Source organism: Ascaphus truei, chromosome 5, assembly GCF_040206685.1.
Source record: "Ascaphus truei isolate aAscTru1 chromosome 5, aAscTru1.hap1, whole genome shotgun sequence".
NCBI lineage: Eukaryota > Metazoa > Chordata > Amphibia > Anura > Ascaphidae > Ascaphus > Ascaphus truei.
The window spans coordinates 36,308,898-36,331,491 of record NC_134487.1 but is presented as its reverse complement, the minus strand read 5'-3'; the positions used below and the strand labels follow the sequence as shown (position 1 = coordinate 36,331,491).

Here is a 22,594-nt window from a genome sequence, read left to right as displayed (position 1 = left end):
AGCATGCAGTAGCAGAATGTAGCCTGCTAAGGCATTTGGCATTTCTGGTTTTAGAGGGAGAAAATGCGTGGGTTTGAAACGGAGACATAAAAGGTGTAGATGCATTAACCAAACATGGTAACAAAAAACAAGCATTGAATGCGATAAACTGTAAGAGAATGACTTGGGACTGGTCTGGTACAGACTACACTGCAGCAGTACATATGAAACATCTATCTGTGCTATCACAGGGGCAATACGTGTATTACAAAGCTTTGTGCAGCTTTATGCTGAACAAACGCCTCAAATTGTGTACAGCTCACATCTTTGTTTTGCCACTGTAGAACCAACTAAATCTCCACCATTTCTCAGGCGTTTAAATGGGACAATCGTGTAGAGGAAAAAAAAAAAAAAAGTTACTTTGGCTTCCTTGTTTGGAAGAATAAAGTCACCTCTAAAGTGGACATTTGACCTATTTTTGTTTTTTAAAACTGAAAGACGCGTAGTAAAAGTAGCAATCCCTGCTGCTCGATTAGGGAGGGAGGGATGGCGTGTCTGCGTAGCCCCGGTCGGCCACCAGCTATGAGCCAACCTGCAATAGGCAAATGCCTCTTTAAAATGTATTTCTGCTGATCACACACAAACCCTGCCTAGAACTGATCAGAGCGTAAAGCTGTGAGCTATAAACACCACATAAAGACCAAACTGCCTGTGAAATTCTCACTTTCAATAATTTAATTACATACTGTACATGCCAGTTCAGAAACACATGCTTCAGTGAAATAAAAAGGATATTGGTCCTTGCATGAAGTGTCAGGTGAGCTGGTATAAAAGGGGCTCGAGTGGCAAAATCTTGCTTTCAGACAAGTAAAATAAGCAGCGAGCAAGAAAAAAAATCTTAGTCCTGTAATGCTGGTTTGGGAACGTTAATCTCTCCTCACATAGAATACGTTGTATCCCAGTTCAATCAGTCCGCCGATCAGCAAGGCCCATAATGGAATAAACACAAAGCATAAGTACATATTTGCAAACTGTTCCAGCCTGGCACATAGAGCGAGGCAGAAAGCCAATTTCAGAAACATGGCCGTGAGATACCAGGACTTTTTCTTCATGTTTTGTGCACCGTTCCTGGGATCGTAGCCAGATTTACACCTTCCTGCCATCTTAACGATCAGCATTACCAGAAGTATGGTGTCAAATATCCAGACAGGGATGAAAATGAGAAACCAATTCCAGGGGGCTTTGTCATCGAGTTTCAACACCAACATGATCAAGAAGAGCAAGGTAAAGAGCCAGGTGAGTAGCACTCTCTGCGCCAGGGACATTCTCATTTAAACGGATTTAGAGGGTACTCAGAACCCAGCTGAAGAGGGGGTGTCCTGTGCTGAAGTAAAAACCACAAATCAGTTTGCACATCCAAATATACAAATGCTTTATGGTATTGACAGCCTACTTCCTTGTGACATTTAAGTTTCCATTTCCCTTAGAAAAGCAAAACTATTGTGATCCAGGTTGGAGAAGGAAAACTGGGAGTTGATTGAAATGTAATGACATGGAGTTAGATTGACCATCAGAGCATGCTCAGAGTAGTAGGCAATTCCTAGATATTATTTCTCCGGCTGGTCTAAAAATCAGTAGAATGTTAAAAGCCACATCACGATAAGAGGTGGAACGAATGGAACTCTATGCCATTTACCAAGTGGGTAAATGTTAAATCAGGGGTGGCCAACTAGAGTCCTCAAGGGCCAACAACAGATCAGGTTTTAAGGCTATCCCTGCTTCAGCACATGTGGCTCAATCAATGGCTCAAAGACAGCCACTGGTGCTGAAGCAGGGATATCCTTAAGACCTGACGGTGGCCCTTGGGAACTGGAGTTGGCCACCCCATGTCTAGTTTTTACATGCTAGACTTACCATGGACATTACTTCACTTTGGTCTTATATAAAAGACTGCACCTTTAAACCCACTCAGTGCCGAAATAGCCAACCATGCACAGGGGAATCATAGTAGCACCTTGCTGGCATATGTGTGACTGCATATTAGTTTCAAAGCAGTCCCTGAACAGTGAGCCCCTCCCCCCCTTATATATTTCTAGTGTGTCTCCTTTATATTCAGATTATTGTGGCCTTGTTGTTTGACAATTTATATTTGTTTACCTTCTTGTTTTCTGCTTTGGTGTGTTCCCTGTTCAGGTTATGGATTTTATACATTTGTCTAGTTTATTCTATACTCCCAGACTATATTACGCTCTTTAGCAATATAGAGGCATATACCTTTTGGACATCTAACCATCAGATGTCTCGAATATAGCTCCATTGTAGCTAATCCTGTATAGATCATAGATTGTATTGGTCTACTTTTTTGAGGACACAACAAATTAATAGTATTTCTATTTGCTCTATTTATACACTAGTTGTATGTAAAAAAACTTTTCATATCTCACTTTTGCTTAGAGTGTGAGGAGCCCCATGGATATAGAAAATAGTTTAGGGATTTGTGGGGCCCCTCTTCTGCTCCCATCGATATGCAATTATTTACATTGGTGGTGCCGTCTGTCACTCCTTTTTGTCTACCCTCCTGTCTCCATGTTCTCCCTACTTAGATTGCAAGCTCTTCGGTGCAGGGACTCATTTTCCCATTGTTTTATGCCTGAAGCACTTATTCCCATTGTGTTATAATATTATGTCATGTGTTGTAAAGCGCTATGTACCTGGATGATGCTATATAAAGAAATATACATACACTCTGCTTAAGCCCTCCATCAGCCTTGATCCTACCTAGTAGAAATTGCAGTGACAACTGCGCTCCAGTGCTAGATCATAATGAAAAAATTGGCAAAATGGAATATGGCTGGTGAGAAATAACCGTCTCCGTGGGGCCAAATAATCCCTGAAGTTGGGGTAAATGATGAAGCCCCCGTGACTCCTCAAAAGGGATGGTCCCCCTCCAAACAGAATAAAAAATACTCACATACCGCCTTGTTCCAAAGTCCTGTAGGATGTGCAGCCAAGTGATGGCAGTCAACTGTAAAAGAGAGAACTGGCTCACAATCCAATGAAGTGGGTCCCAGGGTGAGACCCACTTCATTGGATTGTGTGCCACTTCTCTCCTACAGTCAATCCTACCTAGTGGCTGGTGAAGTTAATATGGCAGGAGGTAGTACCCACCCAACAGCAGTTTAAATGGTTGGCCTTTTGACAGCTCTGTGATTTTCATTGATCCAGAGCTCAGTCAAGTAATTGGAAGCACCAGGTGCCGCTGGAGGTCATCTGAAATTTGATATGGGGTCTCAATCAGCTCTGAAGCCAGCCAAGAACTGTGTATGTATAGCCATTAATGTACATAGCGCTACACAGCAGTAATACACGTGACAATCATATAAGAAATAGTACAAATAACACAATGGGAAGAAGTGCTTCAGACAAAAGCAACATTTAGGAAAACGAGTCCCTGCTCCGAAGAGCTTACAATCCAATTGTCATATGCTGGTTTTTGCCACATGTCACTTTGTAAGATTAAAGTTAGTTTATCTGGGTCACAACAGTAACATGTTAATTCTTTATAACTAGGATTGCATTCTACATTCATGGCTGATGCACGTATCACAATGAATATGGAGTTCATGGTATCGAAACTGTATTTTGCTGCAGCGTACATGGTTAGCGCCAAATAAAATATTTCTCACGTTAAAAAGAGACACTATGAAGTTAGTGGCGCTACTGATGCTTGATCTGAGTAAGGCTAAGGCCCCGCTGCACGCGCCCACATGGCCACCTTGCTTGCCGGCGACGCGTGCAATTCACTGCACCGCGATCTGCAATTAATTTTTTCCAGCGCGGGGGGCGTGGACAAAATGGGTGGGGGGGCGCAGCCATGACGTGAGGGGGCAGGACCATCCCACAGCACAGCGTTGCAGCACCTCAGCCCCTGCAATTGACCGCTCCCTGCGGTCTGTAGGGAGAGGGAGCGGGAGCTGGGGGCGGCGTGGTTTGAGTGGAGGGCTCTCGTGCTGTCCCCCCCCTTTCTCTACCCCTCCCGGAGAAGGGGCAGCCTGCGAAACGGGCACCAGAGGAGGGGGGGGGGGGCGGGTTATGCACAGCTGCACAGACATGGTAGCCGCCTCCCTTCCCTCATTGGCTGACTGCTGCACCACGTGATGCGTCAGCGCTTCTGATCACCAGAAGCTTGCAGCATCGGCCGGCTGACGCGTCACAGCACGCAGTCAGCCACGTCTGAAGGAGCCAGCGGGGACCTCCAGACTGGAGGAAAGGAGCTGCTGGCCCGCTGCCGCGCGCGCCGCGGGGCCTAAGACTTTGACAACTAGAGTCCCGCCCACCACACAAGTGACACTTCAAGATGAACTCTGTCCCTGATAATCGGTTTTCATATTTGCATTTTCAATAACCCCACTTGAGTTTGGTTACCGTGCCAGAGTTACCCTTCCTTGTATTATAGCATGATACCCTAGCATAGAGCTTTCCAAACTGTGTGTCGCGACACGTTAGTGTGTCGGATGCAGTGTGTAGGTGTGTCACGCGAACGTAACAAGAAACCTCTGAACGGTGCGGAAACTGGGGGGCGCATGATTATTTAGGGGGGGGCGCGGGCGGTTAGGGCCACACACAGGGGGTTTGCTGGGCCGTGCGCCGTCCCCTAGACAAAACTGGTCACCACAGGGTGACATGCGCGTGCTGGGGGAAAATAAATAAAAATCCCCCCACCTGACTGGTTGGCGCGCAGCCAAATCTCTATCCGAGCTGCACATTCAGGAGGCGCCTTTTCCTGCATGGAGCGAGTAAGGCAAGTACAGCTCCATGCCCACCCCCTAGTCCGATTGGATCCCAGTGTGTGTGTGTGTGTGTGTGTGTGTGTGTGTATATATAGACACCAATCCACAGTCAGTCACCCAGCCTCTCTGTGTCACTCATAAATGACAACAATTTTGGAAATGTATGTTATCTTAAACATCATATATTTTTAAAAATATAAATGAAAGGTTTTCATGAGATATGTTGTGTCCCCATACATTTTATTACAATTTATGTATGTGTCCGTATCTCTTCTAAGGGGTTTGCTAGTAAAACAGATTTACTGTGTCGCGAAACGATGCATGTCTAAAAAGTGTGACACCAACATGAAAAGTTTGGAAAGCTCTGCCCTAGCATGTGGTCAGTGGCTAGAAATCCAAATGAATTACAAAAGATGTAGGGAAATATCAGACACCCTATATAAAAGTGTAGCCAGGTCCCCTCTTATCTCCAGGCAGCGTGAGGGGGACGGCTGAGAGATTGCATGGTGCAGGAAACAGTCGAGCGGGTAGCTGGTGTTCTGCTGAGGGCGCTGCCATCTTGTTTATGAAGAGATATCAGTTGAAGAGATGGAGGAGAGGGGGCCCTCCTGCCTCCTTGTGAATGATGGAGATGTCCTACCTGTTACCAGATTGAGTTTTGGGGACTATGGAGGGGGATATTACAGAATGACTAATTTCTGGGTGACGTGTGTGAGAGAGGGGGGGTCCTGGGCCAAAAAAAAAGGTAGATTGCAAATGTGTTGACCTCAAATGTGCAAAACTCCACTGAAGTGTGTGAGATCCTGATCCTAAGGCTGAGACCATAGAGACTTCAGCCGTGCAGACGCACGGAGGCTGAGGGAAAGCGGGTGCTTTCCCTGGCCTTAGACCGCGCGCCGTCCGGGGGCGTGTCGGGGGGGGGGGGGGGGCAGTGACGTCACGGAGCTGGTTCGCCCTCATTGGGCGAACCGCTCACGTGACCGGCCCTGCGCTCCCTTGTGCACTTGAATTTAAAAAATTTCTCAGACTTACGCTTCCGCAAGCGAACCCCTGCTAAAGCCGCTCTCATTGCGGCTGCAGGGGCTTAGTGCCGAGCAGCAGCGCGCCTCAGCACGGGGCAGCGCATAAGCGCTGACCATGCCCGAGGTCTAAGGCCTTGACCCCGCTGCCTACTACAGCATCCGCCACGGACGAGAGCCCTCCCCTCAATGGCGCCGGGCCCGCTGCAGCGCTGGGGCGAGAGTTGCTCCTGCTCTCAATAGAATTGAGAGCAGGACTCGCGACGGGTCGATACGGCACGCCCCCCGGCGGTTCAGCCAATGAGGGCGAACCTGCCGGGTGACGTCATGGCCACGCCCCCCCCCCCCCCCCCCGATCTCTCTTCCTGCAGTGAGCTGCAGACCAGGGAATCGGCTGCACGCGCCGCCAATCTCGCAGGCGCGCGTTGCAACAGAGTTACCGGGGCCTTAGCCCAAGGCAGCACTTATAGTGCCGGCGACATCAGGCTGCAGTCACTGGAAAAATCAAATTGAGAGGACTTCCAGCGATCAAGCCATCACGCCACACACTTACTATAAGCGCACGCGACGGCAGCAATGCATTTGTTTTGACGCGATGTTGCGTCGCCGGCACTATAAGCACAGGGACTGACAGACAACGAAAGGGGCGCTGAAATGTCATATCTTGTAATGGCATAAAAGGCGAATAAATAAAGTGCTAGGGAACCTCACCTTTCTAGGGGAGCTGTGGTGTTACCTAGGAAACGCAGGAACAGCGCGGCACCGAGACGCCCAGCTTCATAGCTGTCCGTGCGCGTTACCCCCGCTAACAACATGAGCTGCGGCACCATGATCACCAGCCAGTCCCAACTTCCTGTTTTATCAGGTCACGGTTGGCTAGCACCAGCGTCAATCATGTAATGCCCGCCCCTCACCCCCCAGCTGACTCACTGGAAAGGGAGGTGGGGTTGGTGTTAGAAACCATAGAGATGTGTCTCGAAGTGGAATGGCTGTTGCGTCATTATAGGTGAAGCTAGAGACGACCATCTTTGATCAGGGCATAAATCAAGCGGCTAAAAGGCTACATCATTCTGGCACGGTGGAAAATAAAAGCAGCTGCGAAGATGTATTGATACCTCACGTGTTGTTGTTTTTACTCTACACATTGCATTACATAATAGTACCGTGCTCTAAACACTTACCATGTGCGTAGCGTGTATTTGGAGTGTATTCTTCCCAAACCTAAAATGGCCGCCGAATGCTTCACACCTCAATCTGCACACCGCGGCCATACTTGTTTCTGGCAACAACAACTCCCTTGCTATTACATCCAGATATGGTAAAGAAGGATCGGTAACCAATCCGAACGCCACAAAAGGAGCACAGTAATATTTATTCCGCTTTGCTCTCCCTGCGCCGCAAATTGTCATGTTGCAATAGTGAAAAAACGGGATTAGTGGATTGGGTGCCTACGTCATTGCGTTGACGAGACCGTGGCTTGCGTCCCCGTGACTGTTGCGCGTGCGCCATGCCCTTGCCATGCCCCGCCCACCGGCGGCTCGTGCACCTGGCGGTATACACCATACCACCTGTCACGCGCACAGGCGCGCGTGGTAGCTGAGCGAGCTCCACGTTCCGGTGAAATTCAAACGGATTCCGTCCGGTCTCCGCGGCGGGAGGCAGACATGAGCGGGCAGCAGGTAACGGGGCTGGAGGGGGAGGAAGTTGTCTGACTAGCAGGAAGTCTGAGACATGGAGAGCGCAGTGATGCAGGCGCCGGGCTGAATATATCTCATAGATATAATATATATTGATGTGCCCCGTTCTGCAGCACCGGGTCCAATATTGTAAAAAAACAAAGGGATTTTTGGGGTACAAATAGTTGTTAATGTGTTAACAAGGGGCAGATGATAAGAAAATGTTGAGCGGATGGATGTAGACGTCTCGGTCACCTCTCGTGCACTGGCATTAATCTCTAGCACTGGCATTAATCTCTGACACCAATCTCTGGCACGGGCCCCAATTGGTGATTTTAGGCACTGGCATTAATCTCAGGCACGGGTATCAATCGGGCATCTCAGGCACTGGCACCAATCTGAGATCTCAGGGGCTGGCATTAATCTCAGGCACTGGCACCAATCTCGGGCACTGGTATCGATCGGGGATTTTAGGAGCTGGCATTAATCTCAGCCACTGGCACCAGTCTCGGGCACTTGCACCAGTCGGTGATCCCCATGTAATCTGCTGTAATGGGGTGCCTCCAGTATCTTTTGTTTTTGTTCCCACAAGTCATGTAAGGTCAAGGTTACCAATATTTTTCCAAAACCAGATTACAGATCTAAATTGTAGATACAAGTAATAAATCACCAATATTCCATGGTTGATAACTGAAGGCAGATTTGCATACTTTGACTCCCCCCTATAAATTATATTATGCTCATCTGTACTGTGTGGCTTTACACTTACAGTTTTATTGCGTAGCCAAAAACCACTGTTGGATTATTGTTGGATCACCTTCAGAGCTCTCCTTCTTACCTTTTTTTAAGGCTCTACACTCCTCTGCTTCTCTGATCTCTCATTATGCCTCTGCCTGTCTGCTGCGCTCTACCCATAACTGCCTCCTCTCCACCCCTTTCACCTCTACTTCTCTCTCAAACCTTTTCCCCTCACACTGTGTATACTCCAAGCACCTTCTCGCGCTACCTGTAATCAAACGGTAAAACTCACCTAAATGAGGCATGTCAATAGCCCAGACTCATGGCTACTGCCCCCACACAGTTCCTACGACCCACTGTGGCCAAGCACTGACATCTACTGCACTTATTCCCTCACCTGCTGTCTCTGTAAATCTCCCAACACACCAGTTAGGCCGCGGGCATAGTCAAAAATACCGTGCTGAGCCAGCACACTTACCTACTGCATCTTGTATGTGTGTGGCTTTAGCGGGCTCATGCGTGCGGCCGACATATTAAATTACGTTTTCGCGCTTTCTGGAGCGGAGGGCCAGTCACGTGAACATAAACATCCAATGGGAACGAGGGACTGGCCACGCCTCCGCCCTCAAAGCGCGCTAACTGCCTCGCCTGCCAGGACGCAAAAAAGCAGACGAGGCTGAGCAGGAGCACGGCTCAGCGCGGCCCGAGGCACCATGCCCGCGTCCTTAGGCTGCGTCCATAGATAGGCAGACCGCGCGGACGTGTCCGCACACTGAGCGATCAGACTGGCAGTGATCACGTCTATACGGCGCGGGAGGGGGTGCACAATGTGTGAGAAATCGGTTAAAACTGATTTCTCGGGCGATAGGGTGGTCACGTGAGTGGTTCGTCCAATGAGGTTCGAACCAGCTCTGTGACGTCACTGGCCCGCCCATAGACACGCCCCCGGACGGCGCGCGTACTAAGGCCAGGGAAAGCACCCGCTTTCACTCAGCCTCCAAATGGCTGCAGTGTCTATGGACGCAGCCTTAGGCCGCGTCCATGCTAGGGCGCTCGTGACGTCACGCGTGCCTGTCGTCCTTGCGATCTGTTGCCTGTGATTCACAGCGACGGGGAGTCCATGGCATCACATGAGCGGTTCGCCCTCATTGGCTGTACTGTTCACGTGACCCGGCCGTCGCGAGACAATGACAAAAAAAAACCTGTCACGCTGTCACTCACGTGAGGGTGCTCTATGGACGCTCCCATAGACTTTAATGTGTTTGGTCGCGCTAAGCATGAACGCGACGTTAGATTGTAAACTCTCTGGGCAGGGATTTCCTATGTCTGATTTTGTTTGCACTTGTATTATAATTTCCAGTATTGTCTCTTTTATAAAGCACTGAGTGCATTGTGAGCGCTATGTAAGTAACGATATATAGACGCATACATTGGATTACCAAATATTTGCACACTGATGTAGGACCATATTAAACCCTCGCCAGTGGCATGTTTTTTTTTATTAGTTGAATACTGGTGTCCTATTAAAGAAAATCAGGTCAGTATTTTAAAATAATATTTTTAATGTTTCTCCTGATGATTGTACGTAGAAACCTCAGGTTTAGGTTACACAACCTTAATGTATCGTAGGATGTATTTTTGCTGATCTCTTCTCCCTCTCCCACTTGCCCTATTGACCCTATTCCTTTCCATCTCCAAAAAATTTTGCTCCTACCTCACACATTTTTAACTCCTCCCTCTACTCTGGTACCTTTCCTCCTCCTTCAAACATGCAAGCATTACTCAAAAACAGCAAGCTTGACCCTAACTATCGTCCTGCCTTTTGCCTCTAAACTCCTTGAACACCTTGTATTCGCTTGCTTGCTCCATTTTCTCACCACCTAGTCTCTCCTAGACCCTCTACAATCTGGCTTCCGCACTGCTCACTCCACTGAAACAAAGACAAAGGTCATTACACTCTTCCCGTATTACTCGACCTCTCTGCAGCATTTGATACTGTGGACCACCCTCTTCTCCTTCTCCATACTCTTGGTATCTGTAACAAAGCTCTATCCTGTCTCTCCTCTTACCTCTGCCATCATACTTTCAGTGTCTCTTTTGCTAACACCTCCTTCTCCATCGATCTCTCTGTGGGGGTACCCCAGAGCTCTGGGACCTTTTCTCTTTACACACACACTCTAGGTCAGGGGTGCCCAAACTTTCTTTGCTCGCGCCCCCCCTTACCTAATATTCAGCGACAAATGACGCGTCACATGAAAATATTGCCATGGCAACACCTCTCCAAAGATAAGGTAGGAGACGTCCGCGCCCCACAAAAATAATCTTGCGCACCCCTGTTCTGGGTGATCTAAGCACATCTCTTGGGTTCAAATATCAACTCTATGCAGATGACACATTTACTTTTGAACCCCTGACCTGCCACCTGCTGTACAGACCAAAGTTTCTGAATGTCTCTCCGCTATATAATCCTGGATGGCCCTCCGCTGACTTAAACTTAATATGTAAAAAATAGAGCTCCTTATATATTTCCTCCCAAACTTGGCCCTACTATCTCCGTCTACATTACTGTTAGAAGTACGATCATACACCCAGTATCACAAGCACGCTGCCTAGGGGTCACACTCGACTCCTCTCTCTCATTCTCCTCTCACATGCAAAAGGTAGCTAAAACCTGTCGTTTTTCCTTTGCAATATTACAAAGATACGCCCTTTCCTCTGTTGCTAATACTCTGACACAGACCCTCATTCTCTCCCACTTCGCCTTCCTGCCTCTCACCTGTCTCCCCTACAATCTATCCTAAATGCTGCTGCCTGAATCACTTTACTCTTTCCTAAAGCTGTCTCAGCGTCTCCCCTGCTGAAATCCCTCTCCTGACTTCCTATCAAATCCCGTATCTCACACTCAATTCTCCTCACTTTTAAAGCATTACACTCGTCTGCCCCTCCTTACATCTCGGGATGGTGTATAGTGAGAAATTAGGGCTGAATCTTGCATTCTGCTCAAAGATGTCTTCTCTCTACCCCTTTTGTCTAAAGCCTTCTCCCGTCTTAAACCTTTCTCACTGACTGCCCCACACCTCTGGAATGCCCTTCCCCTCAATATCCGACAAGCACCCTCTCTATCCACCTTTAAACCATCTTAAAATACACCTTCTTAATGATGCATATGAGTAGCTCCGTGACTGATACTATACACCTCATACATAAACATTGCCCCCTTGCAGACGTACTTACCAGAACACCCTCGAACCTGTACGTTCTTCCTATTTACCAATTAGATTGTAAGCTCTTTTTGACAGGGACTACTTTTCCTAAATGTTACTTTTATGTTTGAAGCACTTCTTCCCATTATGTGTTATTTGTATTATTTGTTATTTATGATTGTCACGTGTATTACTGCTGTGAAGCGCTATGTATATTAATGGTGCTATACGAATAGACAGACAGACATTAATCTATCCCCATTGGATATCTTTCCTTATTGGCCCACTAGGCATGCAGTCTCTGGTAACCCTATGACATGTATCACCCTTCACTCCGATTCCCAGCTGTAACTGAAAACAATGGAAATATTTTCATAGGGGAATATCTTGGGTTTGCTCTGTTATTTTTTATTTTTTTGCTCTAAGGAGAAGTCCAGGTGTCTTAAAGGGTATATGGATGTGGTGACCTAAATAATGTAGCATCATGTTTATTTTCAGATGCACCCTGGACATGAGATGCCACCTTCAAAAATCTCTGTTTATCATTTTATTATAGTGTTTAGTGGCTCTCAGTAGCTTTCATTCTTAGTATGTGGCTGGAATTAAAGGTAAAGTAACGTTTCAACTTCATGTTAGTTTCCATCTTCTGGTTTGAAAAACATATTGCTTATTTTTTATGGTATTATTTTTTAGTTAGTCTTTGAAGGGCGATCCTCCTAAACATCAAACAATCCTTCTCTTTATCTGCATGTTTCCTTTATTTCAGTACAGAAGATCTTTTGTCTTCCAGCAGTCCTCCATTTCCTAGGCACTAATAACTTAATTATCTGTTTATGAAACGGAAGGACCTTGAATTGACTTTGGTGGAGGAAAAAAAGCTTAATAGAAAGGATTGTTTTTGTTTTATATGCATTGACATTTCTGAGAAGCAAAAAGACTTCTATGGCGTTAGGACGAATAATAGATGAGATCAAACCCTTTTTTATTTTTTTTCTCCAAAAGCGAAATACTTGGAAATCCGCTCCGGTTCCAATCCGCTTAGTTGTTTACCGGTTTTCAAAACCGCATGCTTGACTGGCAAGAAATATATGAATGGAGACAAGGAGGGGGATAAAAATGCCACAATAGTGTATATTGATAAGTTCACTGTGAGAACCTAGGTTAATTAACCTCAGAGGCCAATGGTGTAAGCAAGGATTATTTCAAATAATCCTTGTTTATTTGTGATTTTGTGTTATTATAACACTGTATTTATATTGTTTATTGCACTTATTTTGAAGTATTTATATACTATTTTGCACCATTTAACTAGCGCTTTGTATACACTAATTTGCACTTCACATTGCTGACATTTCTGCTTAATCCACTCCCCACCACAGTGACCTGCAGTGCATGCCCCGCACTCATCGAGAAGAGGCTGGTGCCTTATTTCATATAAAGATGACACAAATATACCAGAAAACTGCATGATTGGTGATTGCTGTCCTTTGATCCAATTAAGCTGAACACAATCACTTCCAAAATATGACCCATATCTTTCAAGGAACACACAGATTGCTTTTTAAACAAGTGACCGGTGTAGGCTCCCTTCATAAACTAAAATTGATTTCACATATAATAACAGAGTAATGTTGCTTATGGCAGCAGTCTGTCCCAGTGACAAGTTACCTATTTTACCATGTTTACCGTTGTAGCTTTTTGTATATTGCATCCAGAATATGTGCAGTTAATGTGTGTTCCAACGAGCTTTCCATCTAATTTCTTATTCCTGAGGCTTTGGATCTGAAAGCTTCATATGGACTTCAAACTATTTACAATTAGCCCATTTGAGACAAAGTGACTTGCCCAAGATAACAAGATGTCACTAGGACTCTGTTCTGATTTAGGCTAGCACATATTTCAGGCCCTTACATTTGTTAATGATTTCTCTAGCTCAGTGGTTCCCAATCTTTTTTTACATGGTACAACCCCCGGCTAGAAAATGTTTAGCAAACCCCTAATTAATGCATATTATTGCCTTCTCATACAATTTCTAACACAACTGTTTGACTGGTCCCAGGCGGTATATGAGGTTGTGCGGGGAACGCACTTAAGGCCCCAAACTGCACTCCTTTGTGTGCAGACAGCGTGGGTGGTATCACGGTCATTCAATGTGGGAGCTTCCAAAGTCTCATCCCACAATGCTTTGCTGCCGTGGGTACAGGGCATTGTAGGGAGCAATGTTTGAAGCTCCTGCACTATTTGACGGCTATATCACCAATGCTATGGAGCAATTGGGGTCCTTACAAAGTCTGCAGTCCCAACACATGCTCAGGAACCCACTATATGGGCTGGAATACACCATTACGTTTTTTTTTTTTAGTTAACCCCTTGGAGGCGCCTCATAAACCCTTTGTTTAGAATCGGACCAAAGTGAGCTAATGGCAGTGGCATCTACTATATATTTCTGAGTTCACTGTATGTCTGCGTCCCTAGCTGCAATCTCATTGGTCCCTTGGCCTGCCCGCCCCCGCACCTCTCATTGGCCTGAGGCAGAGTGACGGGCCAAACAAAAAAAAAAAACACACACACTCTCTCTCTCTCCCCCGTCAGTTGGACCGCAGCTCACCTTCCACACACACCCCCCCTCCTCTCCCGGTGCCCCTCACTCTCTTCCCCCCTCCCCACCTCACCCAAATCCCCACGCTCCGCAACATCCCCAGCCACACCATCACCCTCACCGTGCGCCGCGGCCCTCCTGCTCAGCAGCAAACTCCAGGCTCCTCCCTCGCGGCGCGGCCCGGGCCTCCTGCTCTCCCCCTCACGTGCGCCGCTTCCGGAGAGGGGAAGCGCGGCCCGGGCCTCCTGCTCTCCCCCTCACGTGCGCCGCTACCGTGGGAGCGGCCGGACGAGTGAGTGAGCGGCCTTCACCTCCCCTCACCCCCCTTCACCTCTCCTCACCCCCCTTCACCTCCCCTCACCCACCCCTCACCCCCCTTCACCTCCCCTCCACCCCCCCCCCCCGGCGCCGCTACAGTCAGCGGGGGAGCGCGCGCCCGGGACACAGTGGGGGAGCGGCCACAACAAGCTGCCTCCCGCCTCAGATCCACGAGGGAGCTGCCGGACGGGTGAGGGAGCGGCCGGACGGGTGACTGAGCGGCCTTCACCTCCCCTCACCCACCCCTCACCTCCCCTCACTCCACTTCCCCTCCCTTCCACGTCCCTTCACCCCCCCTCCACCTCCCCTTCACCCCCCCTCCACCTCCCCTTCACCTCCCCTTCACCCCCCCTCCACCTCCCCTTCACCCCCCCTCTCCACTTCCCCTTCACCCCCCTCCACCCCCCTTCACCTCTCCTCCACCCCCCCTTCACCTCTCCTCCATCCCCCCCTTCACCTCCCCTCCACCCCCCCTTCACCTCCCCTCCACCCCCACCTTCCCCTCCACCCCCACCTTCACCTCCCCTTCACCTTCCCTTCACTCCCCCCTTACAACCTCCCCCCTCCTCACCACCTCCCCCCTCCTCACCACCTCCCCCCACCTTCACACCACCCCCCACCTTCACCCCTTCGCACCACCTCCCCCCCTTCGCACCACCTCCCCCCCTTCGCACCACCTGCCCCCCCTTCCCACCACCTCCCCCCCTTCCCACCACCTCCCCCCCTTCCCACCACCTCCCACCACTTCCCCCCCCTTCCCACCACCTCCCCCCCCTTCCCACCACCTCCCCCCCTTCCCACCACCTCCCCCCCTTCCCACCACCTCCCCCCCCTTCCCCCCTTCCCACCACCTCCCCCCCTTCCCACCACCTCCCCCCTTCGCCCCACCACCTCCCCCCTTCCCCCCACCACCTCCCCCCTTCCCCCCACCACCTCCCCCCTTCCCCCCACCACCTCCCCCCCTTCCGCCCACCACCTCCCCCCCTTCCCCCCCACCACCTCCCCCTCTTCCCCCCACCACCTCCCCCCCTTCCCACCACCTCCCCCCCACCACCTCCCCCCCTTCCCCAACCACCTCCCCCCCTTCCCCAACCACCTCCACCCCCTTCCCCACCACCTCCCCCCCCCTTCCCCAACCACCTCCCCCCCCCCTTCCCCACCACCTCCCCCCTTCCCACCACCTCCCGCCCCCTCCCCACCACCCCCACATCAGCACCAAACCCTCCCAAATCAGCACAACGATACAATCACCATAAGTACAGCCACAGCAGCACTACCACCGCACATGGGCCGCGTGGACCACCCCCACCCAAATACCACACCCACACCACAAACATCCCGGGCAACGCCGGGGCTCTCAGCTAGTGTTTAATACTTTCGCTGCCAGAAGGGACTGCAACGTATTGTTAATGGGTAAAGTGTTGTTGATTGGCGCCTTCTTTTTGTCTGACACTTATTTGAAAATATTTTTTTTAATGTCCTTGTTGTAACCAAATGCTTCAGAGGGTATTTTTTACAATCCTGACCTATTCTCTTTTGTGATAATGTTTAATTTCGGGTATACAAACAAATCGTTTATCCATAGGGTTTTGTTTTTTTTTTTGCTTGTTTGTGGAGACTAATTCTGATGCCATTAGTCAGTTATATGGATAGAGCAATAAGTACTAGATAAGAGTTTAACCACCATGGCCCAAATAATAAAAAGTATTATTTTTTTACAGGAACGAAGTAAAATAGATTTTTTTAGGGATAACTGAATTTTGCGACGTAATCCAATAACGCACCTAAAAACGTTTCTATTTTTCCTTTCTATGTTGTATGTCCCCGTTCTGTTGTTATTGGAGTCCGATCCTTTTTATAGCTAATGCTGATTATGAATGTAGTTCTGCGAGTTGTGGCCCAATAAATAATACAGGCTGTAAAAAAAAAAAAAAAAATTCTCTTCAAGAAGCTGTTTGCTTTGTGCCAAAGTGAATAGTAGACTATAGAACCGGATTTCCCAGACTCCTCCAGAACCCAATAGCTGCTCTTGCCAGTAGCGATAAATGACACTTCAGTGCCATACTCATTGGAAAGAACGACAATAAGTGTTTTTTTGGCAACATACTTAATATTACAATATCTTCTGAAAATAGCCCATCGTATCCTATCTTCTATGTTCTTTACAGTGTACATGCTGCCACTAGGTGACCTAATCAGACGGCATGGCCTGGGTTATCACTGCTATGTAGATGACACTCAACTCTACTTGTCCTTAGCACCAGGTACTAAGGATCCATTATTAATCATCAATAAATGTTTATCTGAGCTTCTAGAGTGGATTAGTGCCAGTTGGTTGAGGTTGACAAGTGCTCTTGGTGGACGCTCACTGTCGGAAGATAACAATAGTGCAGGCAGGATAACCAAGTGGCCTTAAGCTTGGGGGTTTCCAGCTGGGAAACTGAGTGCGGAATCTTGGTCTTGTACAAAAAAAAGGAGGCGCAAAAAGAGAAAAGACCATCAGTCAAAATAGATAAAAACTTTATAAATTGACACAGAATATATTCACATATAATTTCACATAATAAAAAGGATCCTGGTAGACCCAAACCAACCACACAGCCCAAGCACTAATAGTGGGTTCCCATAACCAAAACCCACAGAACTGCAGATGTAAATGTCCAAGGGTAAAGCTACAGTTGATAAGACCGCTTACTATAAGGAAGGAAACACATCCCGTGCGAGGCTGGGGTATGACCGCAGTTGGTTGAGCTCCCGTCGTCACGTCCGCTCTCCACTGCGGGATGATGTCACCTCTACGCGTTTCACGTCATATGACGCTTCTTCTGGAGGTATGTCAAACTACACCCATTAGCTGCTTAAAATAGCAAGACGGATACTTCCTCAGCCAATAGGAGTGCTCTAATAGCGGAACCTTCCAATCAGCGTTGTTACAATACAACTGACAATACTTGACAAACTTACTACACAGATAGTGAGTGGGCTAATGTGAACAATTGATGTAAACAAAAAAGATGACAGTATCTACTGGACACAGATGACAATGAACTATGACAAACATAAAACTCGGCATAATGATACTACTATACAGATGTATAAGTTGCTACTCATAATGATATGAACAGACAAAAAGGGGAACATGAATTGATAACAATAATAACTAGGCACAAATATGAACAATTATGAGGTTCACCAACATATGACTAAGCTAGATTAAACATAATAGTACTATTGAAGTGATAATTCATGACATAAATATAAATGGCGCTCCCTAATAGAACTAGTGCAAACATAATCATATAAGCTACATGAATATATGAACGACTTCTAAAAATAACTAAACTTAGTTGCTTACTAAAATAATAATTCATGACCTGAATATGAAATTATATGTAAACATGTTGAAAAGGCTCTCCTAATCGAGATAATGTAAAAATGACACCGATCAATAAACTGATGCTAATAATGAACATGTAACACTTGAAAACAAATATTGGACTAAAACCTCCATGACATGAAAATAAAAATGAATATACAAGACATGCTGATAAAAAGAGAAATACATAAAAATAGATGCACTGGTACTACTGGAAATGAAATAAAGGGAACATATATACACATATGGGGCAAGCTAATGATCTTATTTCAGGAATGGGGCCATTTGCATGTTTTAGTCCCCGTCTACCCAAACACACCCTGACAACAATTTACCGTAAAATTATCCCTGACTCTCACGCCTGGCACATTCCCGCTGGTTAGCACTCCTGGAACAGTAAAACCACATACATCTTTATTATACCAACAGTTTTATATACCACAATTGGGTTGAAGAGCTGACACTCACAATTCCCCACAGGCATATTTTCATTAATTTTAACTGCAGCTAGCTTCTGAGCTGCAAAACAGGGACAAAAACGGTAGTGTAGGGGGAAACATGGTATTATTGGGATAATACATTTTAACCCCTTCAGCCCCAACAAGGGTTAGGGTTAACCAGCATGCCATAATACCTTTATTATTGGCCTGGTTAACCCTCTCCCGCCACAATGGGAACCCCCTATTAGCAAGAGTTTAATCTAGAAGGGTAGGCAGTACACAAAATATAATATACAATCCACAACAGCAAATAATTATGGGAAGGTAGTAGAAAAGAGCCTTTTAAACGTCAAGAATTTCAGTTTATCCCGTGAGTGCGGGATAACGTTCTTTGGGCTGGTGCAGGGACAGTGGGACAACTGTACAAGCCAACATCTTCCAGAGAAATCACCCAAGGGAATCTAAATCTGAAATGGCCAGGCAGGGTTTTTTTAATTTTTTTTTTTGACCAATCAGACGTTTCAATCTTAACCAATGACCGTACTGGTCCACATCTAACTGAAATGTGAAAATAGGAGGGAATTCAGACCCGAAGGGGGTCCCTGACTTCCGAACCAACGGTGCTGTTTGGTCTGAGATTTATGGAACTTCAAGGACCTAATCTCAGCAGGGGGTCATGCAGCAAATGGGAGAAGCTACCTAGGGTACATAGGATAGAGAAACCACAGGGGCCTCTGGGTGGATGTAACTAAGGCTGCGCTTATAGTGCTGGCGGCGCGACCGATGACGTCACCTGTCGCCACCAGCAAAAGTTATAATTTGATTTGAAGCGACGTCGCTAGTGACAAGGCCAGTGATGTCACTAAAAGGGGCGGGCCGCGCAATTTGATTGGATTAGAGACGATCATGTGGCGACGGTCTCTAAAAAAATCTAATTTACCCGTCTTCAACATTTTTGGACTCGCCGTCGCGCTTACTATAAGCACTTGCGACGGAGTCAATGTATTTGTTTCAGAGCGATGTCGCGTCGCCGTCGCTAGGCACTATAAGCACAGCCTAAGGAAGAAGGGGGTATAGTATATCATAAAGCTTTACACTATTGTAAAATACATTTTCCTGATATTTCGCTCTAAAATTAAGCGACCTGACGAGGAGGGAGCAGGTTGGGCTTCGCCTTTATTTTTTTTTTTTTAAACGGAGCCCTGCTTATTCCATCACAGCCAGGACTTCCTTGTATTTACATCGCCCGCGTCACACGTGCCACTGCCTATTGGCCCACTTGACGCCAAAGATTTAAATCACTGTTTTCCCCTTGTGGGGACTATACCAGAGCTGTCTTCAGCTATCTCGTGAACAAGAGGGTCCCCGCAGCTGAAAATATAAAGTCCAGCTCCGAGGGCCCCTTGATTCTCATCTGTGAAAAATACTCAAACTGGGGGAACTGCACCTTAACTTTTATTACAAGTTTCAAGGTGTTTTTAAATAAAATATATTTTTAAGAATATAATCCGTTCAATCGCGAGCATTGGAGATGGCTGTAGGAAAGGGATTAGGAGGATGGGGGCAACCCGATTTTGCGGGGAAGGAAAGTGCTGGTATCATTTGAGAGCTGGAGGGTGGAAGGATCGGTGTCAGGCACGCTCTTACATTGGCAGATCTGCCATCTGTAATGCTCTTGTCTTACACTGCACGTCACAAACTATCCCTAAAACGTCAATGGCTCCCATGGTTGACTGACAGTAGTATCGCGATAATAGAACATTTCAATATCTACTTATGTCCTATTTTATTATAGCGATATTATCTGGTATATTGCCCAACTCTACTTCAAACTTTTTTCTTTTTTCCATTCAGACACTGGTTTTTAATAAGTTAGTGTTCTCTGTTTCACATCTCCATTATAGAGTATCGTTATCATGACCATTCTGCAAGTCGCACAACTTTGCTTCACTCGGCTCCAGGAATTTTTTGCTTAAAAGAGAAGCACATATGCTGTATATAACTTGTCAATGTTTCTTTAGAAATATGAATTCAATCATAGTGGTGCATTTTCACTGATTTGCTTCTCTTGTAAAAATATGGTTTAACGTATTAAACATCGCAGTACCTTGATCCCATAAACTCAGTTTAAGACACACTTATCGTGGAAAGGTAGTTTTCTCTTTATAGAGAAAACTACCTATGTTCATTTTCACTTTTTAAAATGAACATCTCAAAAAAGGTGAAATGCTATTTAATTGACCCTGGGGTGATTTTTCCTTTTTTTTTCTTCTTCTAGCGATCTTAAACCATTTTCATACATTTCATTATGAAATTATCTAGTAGTTTTCCGATCTTGAAAAAATATTGATGTAAACACTTTTTTATTGTTTTGCTTCTGAAATAGCTGCTATTGTGATGTTCCAAAAACAGCTGCTTTACAATTCAATTTTTGGAATGAATATGTTCTCCATTGCCTTTATCTAGCTCCTGGGTAACATGACTTTGTGCATTGTTTATGCCTAGATACATTGCTATTGAAAGGCTGAGTATTTTTACTTGACTTTAATGCTCATGTGTTGCCTGGTGGGACTTATGTTTAGTAACCACCTTCAGTAATGTTTATTAACCATATGCCTATGGGATGCATACAGGCACCGTTTTATGTACATGGGAGGAAGCATCTATATGGCTCTACCAACCATTTCCTCTTTTCCCTAGTTGACACTTAATTATTGCAATGAATCCACTAAGTGTATTCACACTCTTAAATGGACAAGTTAATCTGTGCGCTGGCAGGAAGTTAGCACAATGAATGCTTTCAGCTGTCATCTATAAAATCAGCAACCTGTGAGGTAAACAGCAGGATGCTGATGAAACACTTCTAGAAAGAAAGCTGCCATGCACTTGTGACCTTACAGACCCTCTACAGTGGAATAGTAGTGCAATCTTATCTGTCACTTTGTAAAGAAATTGCTTCCAATGTGTGTTCTTTTTCTTTCGCTCTGTGTTTATAAGCAGCTTTCTCTCTGGTAAGCAAAATAAATGCTGATGAATTATAACTGTAATGTATTTATATTTTATATATACTTTTTTTCTGTCTATTGTATTTCAAATGAGGCATCTTCAATGTAACATTAAGGGACCCCTTATGTTACTCAATCCGTTAAAAAATAAAATGCTTTTGACAGATTCTTTACTTTAATTTTCTGCATTCTCTTCTTCTTTGTGAAATCCTTTATGTAGTTTTCTCTCTTAGAGGAGGTGGTTTCCTGTTAGGATTTTGAATTTGAATTTAGTTTTTCTTTAAATAAAATACGTCTACACTTATTACCATGACGCAGTGGTGGTCATGTGATCACTGTTGTACTCCGGCACTGAAGCGGTTAAACACCACTGCAATTAGTACGGTTTGGTTCTGGGTAGGACTGCCTATTTAAAAGGTGCCTACTACTGTACTTGTTTCTTAGAATCAATGCAGCTGCTATATGTCTACAATGCTATCTCGCTAGAAAGAAATGGATTGCTGTACTTCTGCATAAAGTATAATCCACAGTGCATCAATGGTAAATTGGAAAAAAGAAAAATGGTTTGGTAGGATACGACCATGGGTTTGATATGTGGCATGTTTCCATATTGCGCATCCGTTTGTTTAGCGGTGTGCGTGTTGAAAAGGTGTAAGTATCGACTATTGGTATATTTGCCGGAACTAAATCTATCCGAAAGTAACTTCTGTTGTCCATGAAATCTGTATCCACTCAAACCTGTGCTGTGGAAACCAGCTCTCAGCACAGTAGTAATTTACAGGCATACCCCGCATTAACGTACGCAATGGGACCGGAGCATGTATGTAAAGTGAAAATGTACTTAAAGTGAAGCACTACCTTTTTCCCACTTATCGATGCATGTACTGTACTTCAATCGTCATATATGTGCAAAACTGATGTAAATAACACATGTGTAACAGGCTCTATATTCTCCCTGCTTCGGTACAGGTAGGGAGCCGGTATTGCTGTTCAGGATGTGCTGACAGGCGCATGCGTGAACTGCCGTTTGCCTATTGAACGATATGTACTTACTCGCGAGTGTACTTAAAGTGAGTGTCCTTAAACCGGGGTATGCCTATATAGTCTTCTTAAACTGTATGTAAAATAATGTATATATTAAACAAGATGTATAAATAAAATGTGTATGGACGTGCCAGGTGAATACAGTTAATAGGGCAAAAGCTAGCGAAATGTTGTGAAAGAAATAATTTCAGGTTAAGTGGAAAAACTGCCCCAATTGTTTGTGTATCAGTGTTATTTCACACATCTATCACTTGTTTTTTCATAACATGTATCCCACCCAATCAGAAGTACTGTACTGTAAGTCATTGAAACGGTGTGTGTTTTTATTGCTAGGTTAGCCTAATCATTTTCTAAGTAGAAATAGTTCTTAATTGTAGAGTTGTGTATTATGCTTCACATAATTACAA

General features: G+C 45.9%; 2 protein-coding genes across 9 annotated transcripts in view; one reads left to right on the top strand and one right to left on the bottom strand.

Annotated features, from left to right (window-relative positions):
* Nucleotides 1-339: 339 nt before the first annotated feature.
* On the bottom strand, nt 340-7,199 carry TMEM60 (transmembrane protein 60). Of its 5 annotated transcripts, XM_075599612.1 has the most exons (3): nt 6,500-6,734; nt 3,148-3,249; nt 340-1,363 (listed from the first exon to the last, which is right to left on the bottom strand). In XM_075599612.1, the coding sequence occupies exon 3, from the start codon at nt 1,308-1,310 to the stop codon at nt 906-908; it is 405 nt and encodes a 134-aa protein (XP_075455727.1). In that variant the 5' UTR covers nt 1,311-1,363; nt 3,148-3,249; nt 6,500-6,734; the 3' UTR covers nt 340-905. The 5 variants fall into 5 exon arrangements, with proteins under 5 accessions (XP_075455727.1, XP_075455729.1, XP_075455730.1 ...); XM_075599614.1 differs by lacking the exons at nt 3,148-3,249; nt 6,500-6,734 and adding an exon at nt 6,970-7,199; XM_075599615.1 differs by lacking the exon at nt 3,148-3,249 and having other exon boundaries at nt 340-1,358; nt 6,500-6,735.
* Nucleotides 7,200-7,307: 108 nt separating this feature from the next.
* The window catches only part of PHTF2 (putative homeodomain transcription factor 2), a 110,858-nt gene continuing 95,571 nt past the window's right edge, over nt 7,308-22,594 (top strand). For 2 of the 4 annotated variants that reach the window (XM_075599610.1, XM_075599607.1), the window contains exon 1: nt 7,308-7,467. Coding sequence is in view for 1 of the 4 variants with exons in the window: in XM_075599609.1 (XP_075455724.1) it covers nt 7,453-7,467 (15 nt within the window). In the remaining 3 variants the exon portion in view is untranslated. Of the gene's footprint in view, nt 7,468-22,188; nt 22,214-22,594 lie in introns of those variants that run through there. The other 2 variants (XM_075599609.1, XM_075599608.1) reach the window with 2 other exon arrangements.